The sequence below is a fragment of the Leuciscus leuciscus genome (genome assembly GCF_965113295.1).
Source record: "Leuciscus leuciscus genome assembly, chromosome: 2".
NCBI classification, from domain to species: Eukaryota; Metazoa; Chordata; class Actinopteri; order Cypriniformes; family Leuciscidae; genus Leuciscus; species Leuciscus leuciscus.
The window spans coordinates 6,331,388-6,346,909 of record NC_138726.1 but is presented as its reverse complement, the minus strand read 5'-3'; the positions used below and the strand labels follow the sequence as shown (position 1 = coordinate 6,346,909).

General features: G+C 37.7%; 1 protein-coding gene and 1 long non-coding RNA gene across 5 annotated transcripts in view; one reads left to right on the top strand and one right to left on the bottom strand.

The window, feature by feature from the left end:
- The window catches only part of LOC309493024, a 142,712-nt gene extending 128,341 nt beyond the window's left edge, over positions 1-14,371 (bottom strand). The window contains exon 1 of the long non-coding RNA XR_014203768.1: positions 14,282-14,371. This is a non-coding gene — a long non-coding RNA (uncharacterized lncRNA). The remainder of the gene's footprint in view (positions 1-14,281) is intronic.
- The window catches only part of dennd5a (DENN/MADD domain containing 5A), a 64,519-nt gene that overhangs the window by 25,640 nt on the left and 23,357 nt on the right, over positions 1-15,522 (top strand). For all 4 annotated transcript variants that reach the window (XM_082162023.1, XM_082162024.1, XM_082162022.1 and 1 more), the window contains 4 exons: positions 3,067-3,254; positions 7,661-7,975; positions 12,377-12,592; positions 13,390-13,624. In XM_082162023.1, coding sequence (XP_082018149.1) covers positions 3,067-3,254; positions 7,661-7,975; positions 12,377-12,592; positions 13,390-13,624 — 954 coding nt within the window. The remainder of the gene's footprint in view (positions 1-3,066; positions 3,255-7,660; positions 7,976-12,376; positions 12,593-13,389; positions 13,625-15,522) is intronic.

Sequence of the window (15,522 nt, the reverse complement as noted above, 5' to 3'; positions counted from 1 at the left end):
ACTCAACAAAAATAAATGTTTTATATATTTACGGTAGGAAATGTACAAAATATCTTCATGGAACATGAGCTTTACTTAAAATCCTAATGATTTTTGGCATAAAAGAAAAATCTATAATTTTGACCCATACGATGTATTGTTGGCTATTGCCACAAATACACCCGTGTGACATGTGACTGGTTTTGTGATCCAGGGTCACATATAAGTAGGAAAACTGGAAAATCTCATTGAGTTTCTGTAAATTGTTAACGAGTCGGCTATAACTTACTCAGTCATAAATCATTGTTATTAATAGTCCAAAGAGAGTAATGCAGAAGCTTTAAATTAGTGAACCTAATACCTTTTTGACATGAATTAGTGTTGCTCTTTGCTGCCAACTAATAGCAGCATTTTCAAATTAAAGCCAATTCAAATCTAATGACCCGATATCTGAATGAATGCCATGCAAACATTGATTTCCGCTCATTTCCTTGATCTCTGCGTGTTCAGTACACCACAGTCTGGTTTTAGTTGAGAGAATGAACAGGCGGTGATGTTGCAGTGTACTGCGACACGCTCTTTCTCACTTTCACACACTCTCTCTCTCTCCATCTCAGTGTCCGTGTGAGCTCATCTTATCGCTTTGTTCTCGTCAAACTCACAGCCCACCCTTTTCTCTCAAACACATAGTACTTTGCAAATTAAACTCGCGGATTTCCGTTGATTATTTACATGAATACGTTTAGCAGTTAATCACAGAATGTAGTAATTTAATCAACTTCTGACTGCCATACGCTTAACCTCAACCTGACCGTTAATCTTTAATAAATATCATTATTTTACTTCTGAAAATGTCAACTTGCATGCACTCTTGTTTGATTCACATGTTCACATGCAGTGTAAATCCTCCGCAGGCCGTTTTAGATTGAATTTAAAGGGTCATGGGAAGATTGTTTTGCGATTCAGTGACAGATGTGCTGATTGGATCAATTACAGCAACACGGAATAGCAAATCACAGGAGCTAACTACACGGCGACGGGGGTCTGGGTGATGCGGTGGATGCTTCGCTGTGCTGTTTCTTAGCAACCGTCCTCCAGATCAGGAGGATGGTGGTGATGCAGCATAAATACGATTGGCTGGAAATTACATCATCCCTCTCTGCATCCAGAAGGCTCATGCTCGTAGCGTAATGTTTGTGGACAGTGAGTCCAGAATGAAAAAGACTTGATGTCATTAGATGAGCTGCGCACGCACACAGCAGGGTGTGATCTCTACAAAACAAGATAGCCTACGTTGTTCTATATATAACAGCCGCATACGTAGCATATATATATCTATAATTTCCCTGGCTCTTTCCCATGGACGTGGATTCTTGAGACGGGCTTCTGCTGCTAGATCAGTGGATGATCGCCAGTTACTGGTCATTTCCATATATAGACCTCAGTCTCAGTTGCAGGACTGTCTATAAGCTTACATGTCATCTGATTATTACTTGAATTAATATGATCAGTTAATGAATCATACATCATATAATATTAGTTCATTTTAAATCTTATTAAAATCTTATTATTATTGTTTAAATAACAAGTTATCTTATTGAATTAATAATTTAATAAAAAACATTATTATTATTTAATAACGATAATAATAATAGAAATATATGAAAATGATCAAATATGAATCTGTCAACTGCTCATTTTTTGTCTACATCTTTAATAAATTATTCATAAAAAAAAATGATTAGACCTAAACCGTAATTTGGATTATTATTATTATTATGGATAAAGTATTTATTATATTATATTATGAATGAATAATGAAGGTTTGTTTGGGTAATTTTGACTCTTGATGAATGATTTTATTATGAATGTGACAGTTGTTCTGTGGTGAGAGTGTGAGAGTGAGAGTGTGAGAGTGAGAGTGTGTGTGTGTGTGTGTGTGTGTGTGTATATATATATGTGTGTTTGCGTATGTATATATGTGTGTGTGGTTCAGGTAAACCCTACGCTATTTGGACGAAATGTCCCCACAAAGATGGCAATACCCAAAATCCTTGTCCTTGTTGGAACATTTTTGGTCCCATGAGGAAAACAGCTTATAAATCAACTAAGTGATGTTTTTTGAAAATGTAAAAATGCAGAAAGTTTTCTGTGAAGGGTAGGGTTAGTGTGAGGGGGTAGAATATACAGTTAGCACAGTATAAAACTCATTTATGTCTATGCAAAGTCCCCATAAAACATGAAAACACAACGTGTGTATGTGTGTGTGTGTGTGTGTGTGTGAATAGGCCTGTCGTTGTTACTCAGGGTGCTTAGAGGCTGGTTTAGTATTCCTGTCCCTCTGACAATCGTGACACCCTATGGGATTGCAGGGTGGAGACCATAACGAAAAGATTGACCTTTTTGGTCTGGGTTTGGCGTGTATAAGAATAGTATAGAATAAATTTCTTCTATTCTGTAATATTTTTAGTTTTAAATGCCTACTTGAGACTGCATTGTGTGCTAGTCACTTAAGAAGCACTCACATTTCTACAATAAGTAAATTATTGAATGTCAGGAACATTCTCACACGAAAAAAATGACAGTATTGAACATCAAATAATGGAGTCAGTCTCCTTGAAGAGCACTTAAAGTCTGTCATCATTTACTCACACTCACGTCGTTCCCAACCTCTATGACTTTCTTTCTTCTGTGGAACATAAAACAAGATATTTTTGAAGAATGTTGGAAACCAAAGAGGTTTGCGTCCCATTTTTTTGTCCATTCAATGGAAGTCAATGGGAATCAAAACTGTTTCCTACAGGTTTGGAACGACATGAGAGTGAGTAAATGATGACACAGCTTTAATTTTTTAATGGACTATCCCTTTAAATCTGACATACTGTACATATATTTACAGTCCGTCTGCGTTCTGTCTGATTCTGTGAGTTACCACAACTTTTGTTTTCATCTCTATGTAAATGTCTGTTCCTGTAAATACACTCTTATGGTCTCATGTGTGATTATTCTGTCCGTGGAGATGGATAATTAGCATCACTCTGTGTAGAGTAACGTGTGTAAATGTGTCTGTGTCCTCTTGCTGATCAGATTACCAGCGGCTGATGACGGTGGCAGAGAGCATCACAGCCTTAATGTTCCCCTTCCAATGGCAGCATGTGTACGTGCCCATCTTGCCTGCTTCACTGCTCCACTTTCTGGACGCTCCTGTGCCGTACCTCATGGGTCTGCACTCCAACGGCCAGGATGACCGCACCAAGCTGGAGCTCCCCCAAGAGGTGCGTGACTTACACTCACTCCCAGAGAACACACTCATCCTGCTATTCAGTACATCATGAAGTCATGTGGGTTTTCTAGAGGATTAGTGCTTCAACCTTATAGGTCTGTTTGGACTTACGTGCATCATTAGGTCATGCATCAACATCTTCCTGGCATAAGAGGTTTGTGGTTATTAGGCTGAAATCCTAATGCTGCCCAATCTAAAGAGATATACATATAAATTGAAATATATATACATACATACATATATTGTTTGTGTGTGTGTGTGTGTGTGTGTGTGTGTGTGTGTGTGTGTGTGTGTGTGTGTGTGTGTGTGTGTGTGTGTGTGTGTGTGTGTGTGTGTGTGTGTTTTGAAAAAAAGTGCTGACCCAGGCTGCATTTATTCAATAAATAATAATGCAAAAGCAGTAATATTGTGAAATATTATTATAATTTATGCTCTTTTAATATATTTTAAAATCTTATGTATTCCTGTGATCAAAGCTGAATTTTTTCAGTCTTCAGTGTCACATGATCCTTCAGAAATCATTCCGATATGCTGATTTGGTGCTCATGAAACATTTCTGATTTATTATCAATGTTGAAAATAGTTTTTTTCTGCTTAATATTTTGGGGGAAACTGTGTAATACTACAATTTAGTAGCGTGGGGCAAGTTTTTAAATGAAAAGAAATTCACTTTTATTCAGCAAGGAAGCATTAAATTGATCAAAAGTGACAATAAAGACATTTATAATGTTTGTAAAGATTTCTGTTTCAAGTAAATGCTGTTGTTTTGAACTTTCTATTCATCAAAGAAAGCTGAAAAACTGATTTGCACACAAATATTACGCACCAAAATCTCATGTTTTCAACATTGATAATAATAAGAACCATTATTAATAATTGAGCACCAAATCATCATATAAGAATGATTTCTACAGTTTGTGTTTGCTGTAAAACTGGGAAAAAAAGTGTATTTTTAAAAGTCAGAGACCATCAAACAGGCATTATTACACACTAGGTTGAAAAATAGAGTAAATTAAACACAATAAAGTTGAAAGTAAAATTAAAATGAATCAATCTTCCCAGATCTATCTGCATTTTTACAACTAGGCCTTAAAATGGAGATGCTATAAAAATATCTCTTAGCACTGTCAAAGTCCCAAATAAAGAGTGTGTTAAATGAATGTGACATTCGCAGTGTTAATTGGTATATTATATGTACCATATACAGTATAGCTCTAATACCATTTTACCATTGGAATATACTACACACAGTAGCGTACCGTGGGGTTTCAGTCAGGGCCTTCAGTAACACAAACGCCCTGCTTGATATACAACCACTGATGAACATATTCGGTAAAAAAAAAAAAAAAAAACTATACGAGTGTGGATTCGTACCCAGAACCTCTGACATGCTTGGCAAAAGTTCTACCACTAGACTATCACAGTACATGAATGCATTTAGTCACGTGGAAATTCTCGGCACTAACAATATTAGTAGATCTAGAATGACAAATGTACCCAAAATGACCCAATGTACTAATGAAATTGATTTCTGGACATCGTAATGTTATTTTTCCTGAAAATTGTTATTGTACACAAACATGTATTGTATCAGCCCACCCACTCGATGACATCAGCGCGGGCTAGCCGTCGACACATCGCTGGGCCTCTGGGGCGTTCTGTCATACGCTTCACAATTTGATTGGCTGATAAAACACGTCAGTCAAAGTTATGATCAAATGGAAAATGGCAGCTTCAACGGAAGGCTAGCTATACAACTAGTGCTGGTCCACGGAGCTGCGTTTAGATGACATATGGAAAATCCAGCTCAGACTCACAAAAAAATAACCATATTCTTTCTGGAAATATAATCGTAACGTACTGATAGACATTAATTGAATTTAGACATGTTCAGACACACATTAATTTAATTATAGAAAATTTTTATTTTTTTTATTTTGACAGGGCCAGCAGAGAAGGCCCTGCTGGCTCTGACGGCACACCACTGACTACACATACTGGAATATTTTATTCAGAGCCCAGAATAATTATATCTCCCTGTAAAACCCCTCTTCTTCTCCGTACTGAGATGTGACTGAAACAATATTTGTAAAACCTTTTGTAGGGAAATGATCTCTGACCTGGCTGACTGATGAGATATCTAATCTTTCCTTGATCTCACTTGAAAAGCAGCAGTAAAAAGAGCGCTTCCGTCAGAGCAAATCTAATATCAAACGCAGGTCGGTTACATTGACGCTTCTTTTAACGCTTATGAAAGAAATCTGTTGCGCAAACCTGCAGGGAAAACAAACTCTCTGGTGTATCGCTGCGATGTGCCCTGTTATACAAAAACCTACTGTGACATTAGTGTGATTTCTGAAGGATCATGTGACACTGAAGACTGGAGTAATGATGCTGAAAATTCAGCTTTGATCACAGGAATAAATTACATTCTAACATAAATGACAATGGAAAATGGTTCTTTTAAATTTTAATAATACTTCACAATATTATTGTTTTTACTGCATTTTTTGATCAAATAAATGAGCATTTCAAAAACATAATTGTTCCAAATTTTTGACCGTTGTACCAGAAAACATGGTATTATTATTTGGTACTTTTCAGGTGGTGTGCATTTGTATTTGTACCTGTAGTTAAATGTATAAAATGATCCAGATTTGGCAGTTGTTTGGTATATAATTCTCAACTGAGCATCTTTGGATTGTAAGTTTGTCCAAAGCTCTCTAGTCTAGTGGACAGAAATAGAAGTAAATGTCACTACATTGTCCATTATCTTTAAGGCCCTGTTCACACCTGGTGTTTTGGTCGATCGGATCACAAGTGGACGACGCTAAACACAGGTGTAAACGGGGTCTAAAGCGGTTTGAGCTCGTCCACTTTCAACCACTTCCAGAGGTCGTGGAAAACACATTCGACCGGATTGCTTTCGTAGTGTAAACGCTCATGTGATCGAATGTGTTCGAACAGCCACAAAAGACCGTCATCTCTCCGTCTACTGATCTAATGCGGGAACATTATGGGAAGAGCTCTAGCCAGACGGGATTTAAACTTTGTCGGCTGAAGACCCAAGTTTTGTTTGAAGATGAAAAACATACCAAGCATTCCTGATTTCTAACACACACTCACAGCGTTCGGCTGGTCTTGCGGCTTCAGAGCAGAAACTAAAGCTGATGCTCTCTGTAGGTTTTCTGTCATCTGACTTAGTTCGTCCATTAGATTGAAAGATCTGAAAAAGCCCACACATTTACCCGTCCATAGACCCTCCCCTTGAAAAAATCAGGACAGACGTGGTCAAAAGTGGACAAAAGTGATTAAAACACCAGGTGTGAACGGGAATGTGTCTCCCTCGTCTACTTGTGATCCGATCAACCAAAACGCATCTTAAAGGAGAAGTTCACTTTTAAAAAAACTTTTGCTGATAATTTACTCACCCCCATGTCATCCAAGATGTCCATGTCTTTCTTTCTTCAGTCGAAAAGAAATTAAGGTTTTTGATGAAAACATTCCAGGATTTTTTCACATATTATGGATTCCATTGGGACCCAAACGGTTCAAGGTCCAAATGACAGTTTCATTGCCGCTTCAAAGGGCTTTAAACGATACCAGACGATGAATAAGGGTCTTATCTAGCGAAACGATCGGTCATTTCAAAAATAAAATAAAAAGTTGACGTTTTATAAGCACAAATGTTCGGCTTGCTCTGTTCTGTGATGCGCGTTCGTGACGTCACGTAATACGCAATTACGTTGAAAAGGTCACGCTTGAAAAATTGAAGAAAATGTTCTTTTTGGCTTTTTAATATTAAAACACTCAGGATGCGCACACGAAATGGGCATTTTAAACGATAAACTGACACAAATACATTTGAAAATGTTTATATGGTCCTCCTTCCGCACATTTGTAAACACATCAAACTTGACCTTTTCAACGTAATTGCGTATTACGTGACGTCACGAACGCGCATCACAGAACAGAGCAAGGCGAACATTTGTGCTTATAAAACGTCAACTTTTTATTTTATTTTTGAAATGACCGATCGTTTCGCTAGATAAGACCCTTATTCATCGTCTGGTATCGTTTAAAGCCCTTTGAAGCGGCAATGAAACTGTCATTTGGACCTTGAACCGTTTGGGTCCCAATGGAATCCATAATATGTGGAAAAATCCTGGAATGTTTTCATCAAAAACCTTAATTTCTTTTCGACTGAAGAAAGAAAGACATGGACATCTTGGATGACATGGGGGTGAGTAAATTATCAGCAAAAGTTTTTTCAAAAGTGAACTTCTCCTTTAATACCAGGTGTAAACAGGGCCTAAGAAATCCTCTTTCAGAAATTTCCAGTACATAAAGCCATAGATCAATCAATGCTTGTAATGAAATGACTCTCGTTCTCTCCAGGCCAACCTGTGTTTTGTCGATATTGACAACCACTTCATCGAGCTACCCGAGGACCTGCCTCAGTTCCCCAACAAGCTGGAGTTCATCCAGGAGATCTCGGAGGTTCTGCTGGCGTTCGGCTTGTCTCCCGAGGCTAACCCACAATGCAGCGAGGGCCAGGGCAAGCTCAGGGGCTTCCGGTCAGGTGACACGGCCTCCGACAAGCGCAACGGCAACCTGGCCGGCTCACCGCTCAACTCGTACTTGCTGAGAGAAAACCAAACCATAGCTCGTCTGCAAGCGCTGGTCAAGAGGACTGGAGTCAGTCTGGAGAAGGTGAGCATGAGAATGAGGACACAGAACTGACTATAGTTCCTTAAAGGTTCGTTATGGTTCTTTAAAGTGCCCTTATTATGCTTTTACCTTTTCAGTGTGAATTAATAGTGAGATCAAAGTGCAGATAAATTAGATTATTGTTTCCTTAAAGAAAGAACCGATTCTGAAAGGAGTCGTCGGTAATTTCCTGCATGAACCTACGTAGGTTTGTAACAAATTTGCATAATACCAGCCTATGGTCTTCATTGGCTGCGTGCAAACAGCATCTATCACTTAGTCTCGCTTCTTCTAATGTTTCATTGTTGAACTCGGGCTCAAGTTGATATGGTAAAACCGATGCCATCATTACTGTTCGTATCACTGTGTATCAAGCGCTGAGGAAGACCTGAAATTCAGATATGGTAATGGGACGTTTCATTTCTGACACACATTGTAAAAGGTCGACCAATCACAACAGACTGGGTTATCGGACCAATCAGAGCAGAGGAAGCTCTCGGAAAGGAGGGGATTAGAGAGACCGAATCCTTTATTGAACCATTTCAGACACTGTGAGAAACAAGGTGAAGCTGCAATGGATATTATGAGAAAATTAAAGTGTTTTTTGACCTGGTATGCATGTAAACCCATTGTAGGAGACTCCAAAAACAAAATTAGGTACCTTTAAAATGGCACTTTAAATGAATATTCTGTAATAAATACAATATATTTTTTCTGTGATAATTGACGACAAACCACAGGTGCCAAATTGATTTTAGTTCATAAAAATGATAACATAATAAGGACATGGAAGGGACAAGGACATAAGGATCCCTAAAGCACCGTTTACAGCTCTGTTTCCTGTAGGAATTGCATAATAAAGCATAACCACAAGTTCATCCACCTCAATAAAGTACAACTTTAGAGCTTTAGAGTGCTTTAACAAAAAGCCCTCAGAGAAAACAAAACTTCCATAAAAAAAAAAAATGCATAGAAAAACAAAAAGCTCACAGGAAAAAGCATACATTGACTACAACATAATCAAATTTTTTGTTGTTGTTGGTCCTCTTGTTTTTGAGTGTGTTTTCATTGCATTATTATCTCAGATAAAACAATTGACGCAATACGCAATAACAATTTTTTTTTTTTTTTTTGATTTCATAAATGTAACAAATTGTATTTAGACCAGAATATATTCCACATATGTTCCATAATGTCTTGATGCTGTAAACTCTCTGGCAAAAGAGTTTTCCTCGCTCCTGTGTTCATCTGGTTTCTCTGGGGGATTTGCCTTGAATTCAATAAATCCTTTTTTGAAAGTGAACAATAACTTCAGCAGTGATGACAGCTGCTTTGTGGAAGACATAGCCTATCTTTTCAGTGTGGGCAATAGTTATAATTATTGTGTGGGCAATGAAAAGATGAATAAATGGTGGTTAAGACTGAGCGCGCTCTGTTTCTGATTCTCAGAAAGCTTGAGGTCTCTGTTGATGACATTAAGCAGCTTAAGGACACGACGTCTTTCTAAAGACAGCGATTGACCCCTTACTCCTAATATAGCTCCTAGAGAGAGAGTTTGTCACATCTTTTAAAGCTGCTCTAGTTCAATTCCATTATACTTGATATTTATTCAGCGATTCCCGTATTTAGAGTGAGCTGTCAGGCACTTGTTTGCTTCTCTTGCTCTCTGTGTTTTGCTCTGTATGGTTATATTCTCCCGGGAACGAGTCTCGTTTGCCTCATAAATCAAAGCAGATTTGTAGACTTCCGTTCCCAGCACTCCCTGCTCTCCATTCAGGGTGTTTCCATGGAGAACAGATAACTCAGATCAACTCCAAAAAGCTGTGCTGATATTTGCTCTCACATTTTCCCACTCTCTTCTTCCAGCTTTGTTAACCCCTTCCTGTACTTTTAAAGTTGGCATGAAATGGAAATTCAGTTTTCTAAATGCTTTTGGTACGCTTCATCATGCATGTTTCATTCTGAAAACATTATTTTAAGCTAGTATTTTTTTAATCAAAATGTCAAAGCTTTTTCTTCTGGTGAAAGGTCAGACTTCTCTCTGGTGATGTATGCCAGACTTTTCCAATCATTTAGTTTAGTGCTTTAAATCCCGCCATTTTCTTACAGTTCAGTTACAATCTGCCTCCATCCAATCAGCAATCGATGCATATAACCAAGTCCCGCCCCACATTTTTGTCTTTTTCAATAATCCTTTTCACTCAAGGTCGCTCGCTACTTCCGTAACATTGCGACATCAGTATTTTTCCTGGTAAATGTCATTTAGCATTAGAAACATGTAAAGTGGTGATTGTTGTCTTTTGTTAATTTTTTTTTTTAATGATGATATTAAGATGACATTGTGTCCAAACCAAAGTTTCCACCAATTAAGTACATCTTCTGCCATCCTTAAAGGGATAGTTCACTTTGAAATTAATTTTTGGTATGTTTTAGCTTACCTCAAGGGCATCCAAGATGTAGGTGTCTTTTTTTCCGCAGTAGTTTCAATTTTGATATTTTTAGGTCAAACCGTTTTATATAAATACTGTTCGTTTTCTCACACAAACCGCTCGTTTCGTGTCTTAGGCCATCAATGTGTACTTACGATGGGGAATTGTTTAATTTGGACGACAGGGAATTGTTTTAATTTGGACTCTGTGCATGCTCTTTGAGACAGTGACCATAGACCTGCATTATATGACTGACAGACAAGAACGGTTTGACCTAAAAATATCAAAATTGAAACTACTGCGGAAAAAAAGACACCTACATCTTGGATGCCCTTGAGGTAAGCTAAAACATACCAAAATTTAATTTCAAAGTGAACTATCCCTTTAACAATTCTGATATCTAAATGCTCACGAAGCAACAAATTAAAGGGAGGGTAGTTGATTTTTCGGAGAGGCTAACCCTAACCCCGCCCTGCCAACGACGCCGCAGAAAGATTTGTGGACGCTCTGACGTAGATCGAATGCTTGGTCTTTTTTTCAACTTTATTTAAAGGGGCAGCAAAGCAAACAAGCATGTTGATCGTTATTTTTGCAGACTGACCAAGTAGGGTATAAGTTAACCTCATGGAATCTTTTAAATGTGAACGTAAGAAATTGATCGATGGTGACATGTTTGCAAACAAAATAAACCAATTAAAAGCCATTTATCTGGTGTGTCTTGTGTTCATGGATAAGTGCTAATCTAATTAGCATTCCCGCTGAAAAACAAGCGTTCTAGCGCGAAAATGTTGCCTATAAATAGTGTTGCGCGCCTTCTTATCAAATTCACATGATCAAGCTCTTCTCTATTTTGCTTGGGAACTAATGTGGTCAGAACCCAAGTGTACTTGACTGCGTTCTCTGGAATCCTCTCAAGCGGAGGACTTCTACATTCCGATTGGTTGCCGCCGAACCACGTCATAGCTCATTACCATAAAGTTGACCTGTCTTCAACTCTTCTCGCCGCCCATCGCCTGAGCTCGCCGCTGGCTCACATTAGCCGCGTTTCCATTACCCTTCAAATTGCGCTAATTGAAATTGCGAATTGAAAATACGCCCAATAGAAACATGTCAATTTCGCGAAAACTCCCATTTATCGCAAAAACTTTACGCTCGCATGAGGTGGTTTTTCAGGCAATTCGAAAAATAAATATTTCGCAAAACTGCAATGGAAACAGTTTTTGCGCATTTACAGGTCACCTGACGTAGATGACGTGGTGTGTTTGGACAGAATACGAGACAGAGTTCTTTATTAAACTCATAAAAGACAAAAGAATTACAGGAATACTGGATTGTAAACCTCAAAGAAATGCCACAATCAAGACCTTGAAACAGATATGAGGGAGAAACACCCAGAAACACCTCATATGTGCCGCTCACAGTATAAGGGTCCTTCCTTACCATTAATGCGTGGATAACACACATACGTCTCCTTCCATTAATAATAATGGGCAGTGCAGTGGCTGGGATATACACAAACCTACCAACATCTGTTGCCATGATTTTTGGAATGACTCGCGACTTAGTTGCGTAACATCGGTTAATGGAAACGCCGTCATTTCACAATAGTTTTTTGTCAACATTTAGAAAAAATTGCAAAAGTTTGGCCCAAATCTGTAATGGAAACACGCCTACTTAAAATGAATGACTTCCAGCCACTTTGACGCACTCGCCGACAGCGGTGTGAACGCACAATAACAATAGCGAGCTAGCTTTGAAAGCATGAGATCCCACCCTCCCTTCAGAGCGTCTCCAAAGCCACGCCTCATCCAAAACACATGAACGCATACAGCAGAAACCCTATGCTAAAACTCTACGTTTTGTCTTGTTCGAGAAGCCATTTCACTCAGATATACGTCACAATAGGGAAGATATACGTCCTTCTGCTCTGTGCCTGTCTATAAGCGTTTTGCTTTTCTTTCTGTGTGTTTGACAGTTGGATGTGAAGGAGGACACGAGCACTAATAAGGATTTAAAAGTGCAGTGTGATGAAGATGAGATGAAAAAGCATCAGTTGAACATTCGTGTGCGAGAGGTCTTCGCCAACCGCTTCACGCAGATGTTCTCGGACTACGAGGTGTTCGTCATTCAGCCCAGCCAAGACAAAGAGTCCTGGTTCAGCAACCGAGACCAGATGCAGAACTTCGACAAGGTAGCATTTCACTACTCGTTTAGTAAAAATTCACGTTGGTTTATTGCTGGTCAACTAGCTCTGACCAGCTTGACAACAACCAGCTCTTAGTTACTTGAAGAAACTGACCAAGAAGTTTTATTGTTAAAGTTTTATGAATTTCATTGATTAGACATGCTTTTCGATTATTAAAATGTAGTTAAAACATTAAAGTGTAATCCAGAAACATTTAAACAGAAAACAATGTATCGGAAAAAGATCAAACTGATTTCCCAGGGCTATAAAAGACCCATGCATTATTATTATTATTATTTTGTATTATTATTTTTTTTTTCTAACCTTTTCTTATCTTGACTTAATAAAAAAATAATAGTTTCCTTGAGACCTCAACATAAAATAATAGTTTCCTCGAGATCTCAACATAAAATAATTGTTTTCTCGTGATCACAACTTAATTTTTTCGGTGTCTTTAAAAATTATTAAAATAATTAAAATAATTTAAGTTTATAAGCAAAAATTCTTTTTTTTTCATTCCGGCTTCAGAGTTTTTAGGCCTGCTTTCCAAAAGTTTGCCAGTTAGAACAAACCAATAGGATTAGTCAATAACATTTATTTTATAATAAGCGTTCATTGCTCTAATACGTTTTGATAATCACAATAATATCATATTATTCAGGCTGGTGGTTCGATGACATCTAGTTACTGCTTTATTTATTCTGAAGCAAGTAAGTTTAGAGTAACTGATGAAATAGTGTTGGATGTTTTGGATGCTGATGACAGCAGCTTCATGGAGCATTCCCAAACTTTCCCCACTGCAGGCCTCCTTCCTGTCGGATCAGCCAGAGCCGTACCTGCCATTCCTGTCCCGCTTCCTGGAGACGCAGATGTTTGCCTCTTTCATCGACTGCAAGATCCTCTGCCACGATGACGAGGACAAAGAGCACACGCTGCGAGTGTTTGATTCCCGTGTTGACAAGATCCGCATGTTAAATGTCAGGACGCCCACCCTGCGGACCTCCATGTACCAGAAATGCACCAATATTGAGGAATCAGGTGAGATAGCTTAAGCGTATTGACTAGTTTCATTTCCAAATGGAAGCTCTTGCATGAAGGATATAAACTTTTTTTCATTTAAAATGACCTGTCATGAATGTTTTTTGTTTTTTTACTGGCCATGAAACTGTATTTTGCATTATTTTATATAAAATGTTCAAATTCACCAGATCTATTTTGTGAATGCTTGTAATATAGATCTTATTGTGAACCGTAAAAACAACAGACTTTTGTGACTCTGTGGTGACGGACTCTTAGTAAGGGTTAATGCCCTGACGGGGTGTCCATTGTCAGGTGTTAATGGACGATGGCGATGCGCGTCGGACGGTTGCCTCCGCCGAAGTCCATTAATACCTGACAATGGACACCTCGTCGTGCATTAACCCGCTTATACCATGGTCACTTGCCAAATAACACATTTTTAAAACATAAGTTTATATTTTAATTAGTTTTACAATCGAAATCTAAAGTTTTTACAAACAATAACTTGGTTTCCCTGGTTACGCCTGACGGTTTATTTAGCAACCGGAGATATTTATAGTCCGCTCGATTTATAGTCCGTATAGATACTTTGACTGCCTGTTGCTATGGTTACTCACAGCTGATGTAGCCAGCGCATTTATTTATTAATTTCGAACGGTAAACAGTCAGTTTCACCAGAACTCCTTTACTAGGTGTCCTCTATCACTTTTTAATGGACACCCTGCAGCCAATCAGAATCGAGTATTCACCCAGACCATGGTATAAAGTCACTTAAACTTCATCTAATCAACGACTGATGGATGTTTTTGTTTTTCGATAATCCGTTAATATTGGTGGTACGACAATTAGACCTCTTCTGTTTCAGCGCAATTTTAAATCAAATATAAAAGTTATATTATGTTTAGTGCGGTAGCTTGTTTCAGCCATGGAATAAAAAAAAATTAAAAAAGGTTATTGCAAGTTTTACATCTCATAATTCTGAGGGGGGAAAAAAGGTATTGACGGATATAGACATAGCTGACTTTTTTTCTCAGAATTGCGAATTTATATCTTGCATTTCTGACTTTTTTCTCAGAATTGTGAGAAAGTTTGAATTATAAATATGTGAGATAATGTTGCAATTACCTTATTTATTTTGTTATGGTGGAAACAAGCTTCCATAATTTAGGAAAATGTATTGTGTATAATTCAAAAATATGTATTGTTATAATTATAGCCTTGTCCCTAAAAATGTATTATCTATCTTTTTATCCTTGCATATTTGTAGCAACTGATAACTTAACTTGCCAAAGCTAATTTCGATAATCTATTAATATTGGTTGTCATTTTATTAGTAAAATGCCTCATTCATTCATTAATATTGGTTGTAAAAAAAGTCTGAATACAGGAAATAAACTTGCAATTCAAGCTTTTTTTCTTTCAATGCAAACAGAAGCAATTATGACTTTTTCTCTCAAAATTCTGCTTTTATATCTCACAATTCTCAGAAAAAAGCCAGAATGCATGATATAAATTTGCAATTCTGAGAAAAAAAGCCAGAATTGTGAGTATTTTCATATTTTTTTATAAATATGTGATATAAAATGGCGCGAACAACGTTGATCTGTTTTCCTCATGACGCATCAGTCAAATGCGCAAAGTTTTAGCCTGTAATCCATAGGCAGCTCGCTTCATGCTGGAATCCGCTTCCTGCAATGCATTATGGATAGGATTTTTAGATCAAGCTCATGTGTGCTTTCAGATGTCTTCCATTAGCTGTGCTGATGAAAATGGAAATGGAGCCAAATGGAAATTGTATTTATTATTAACGTGAATAATGATTGATTACAAGATGTTTGCACAGGGAAACTATTTTAAAACCTCTCATTTATCATCATCATCATCATCATCATAGAGCTGATTAGAAAGTTATTTTA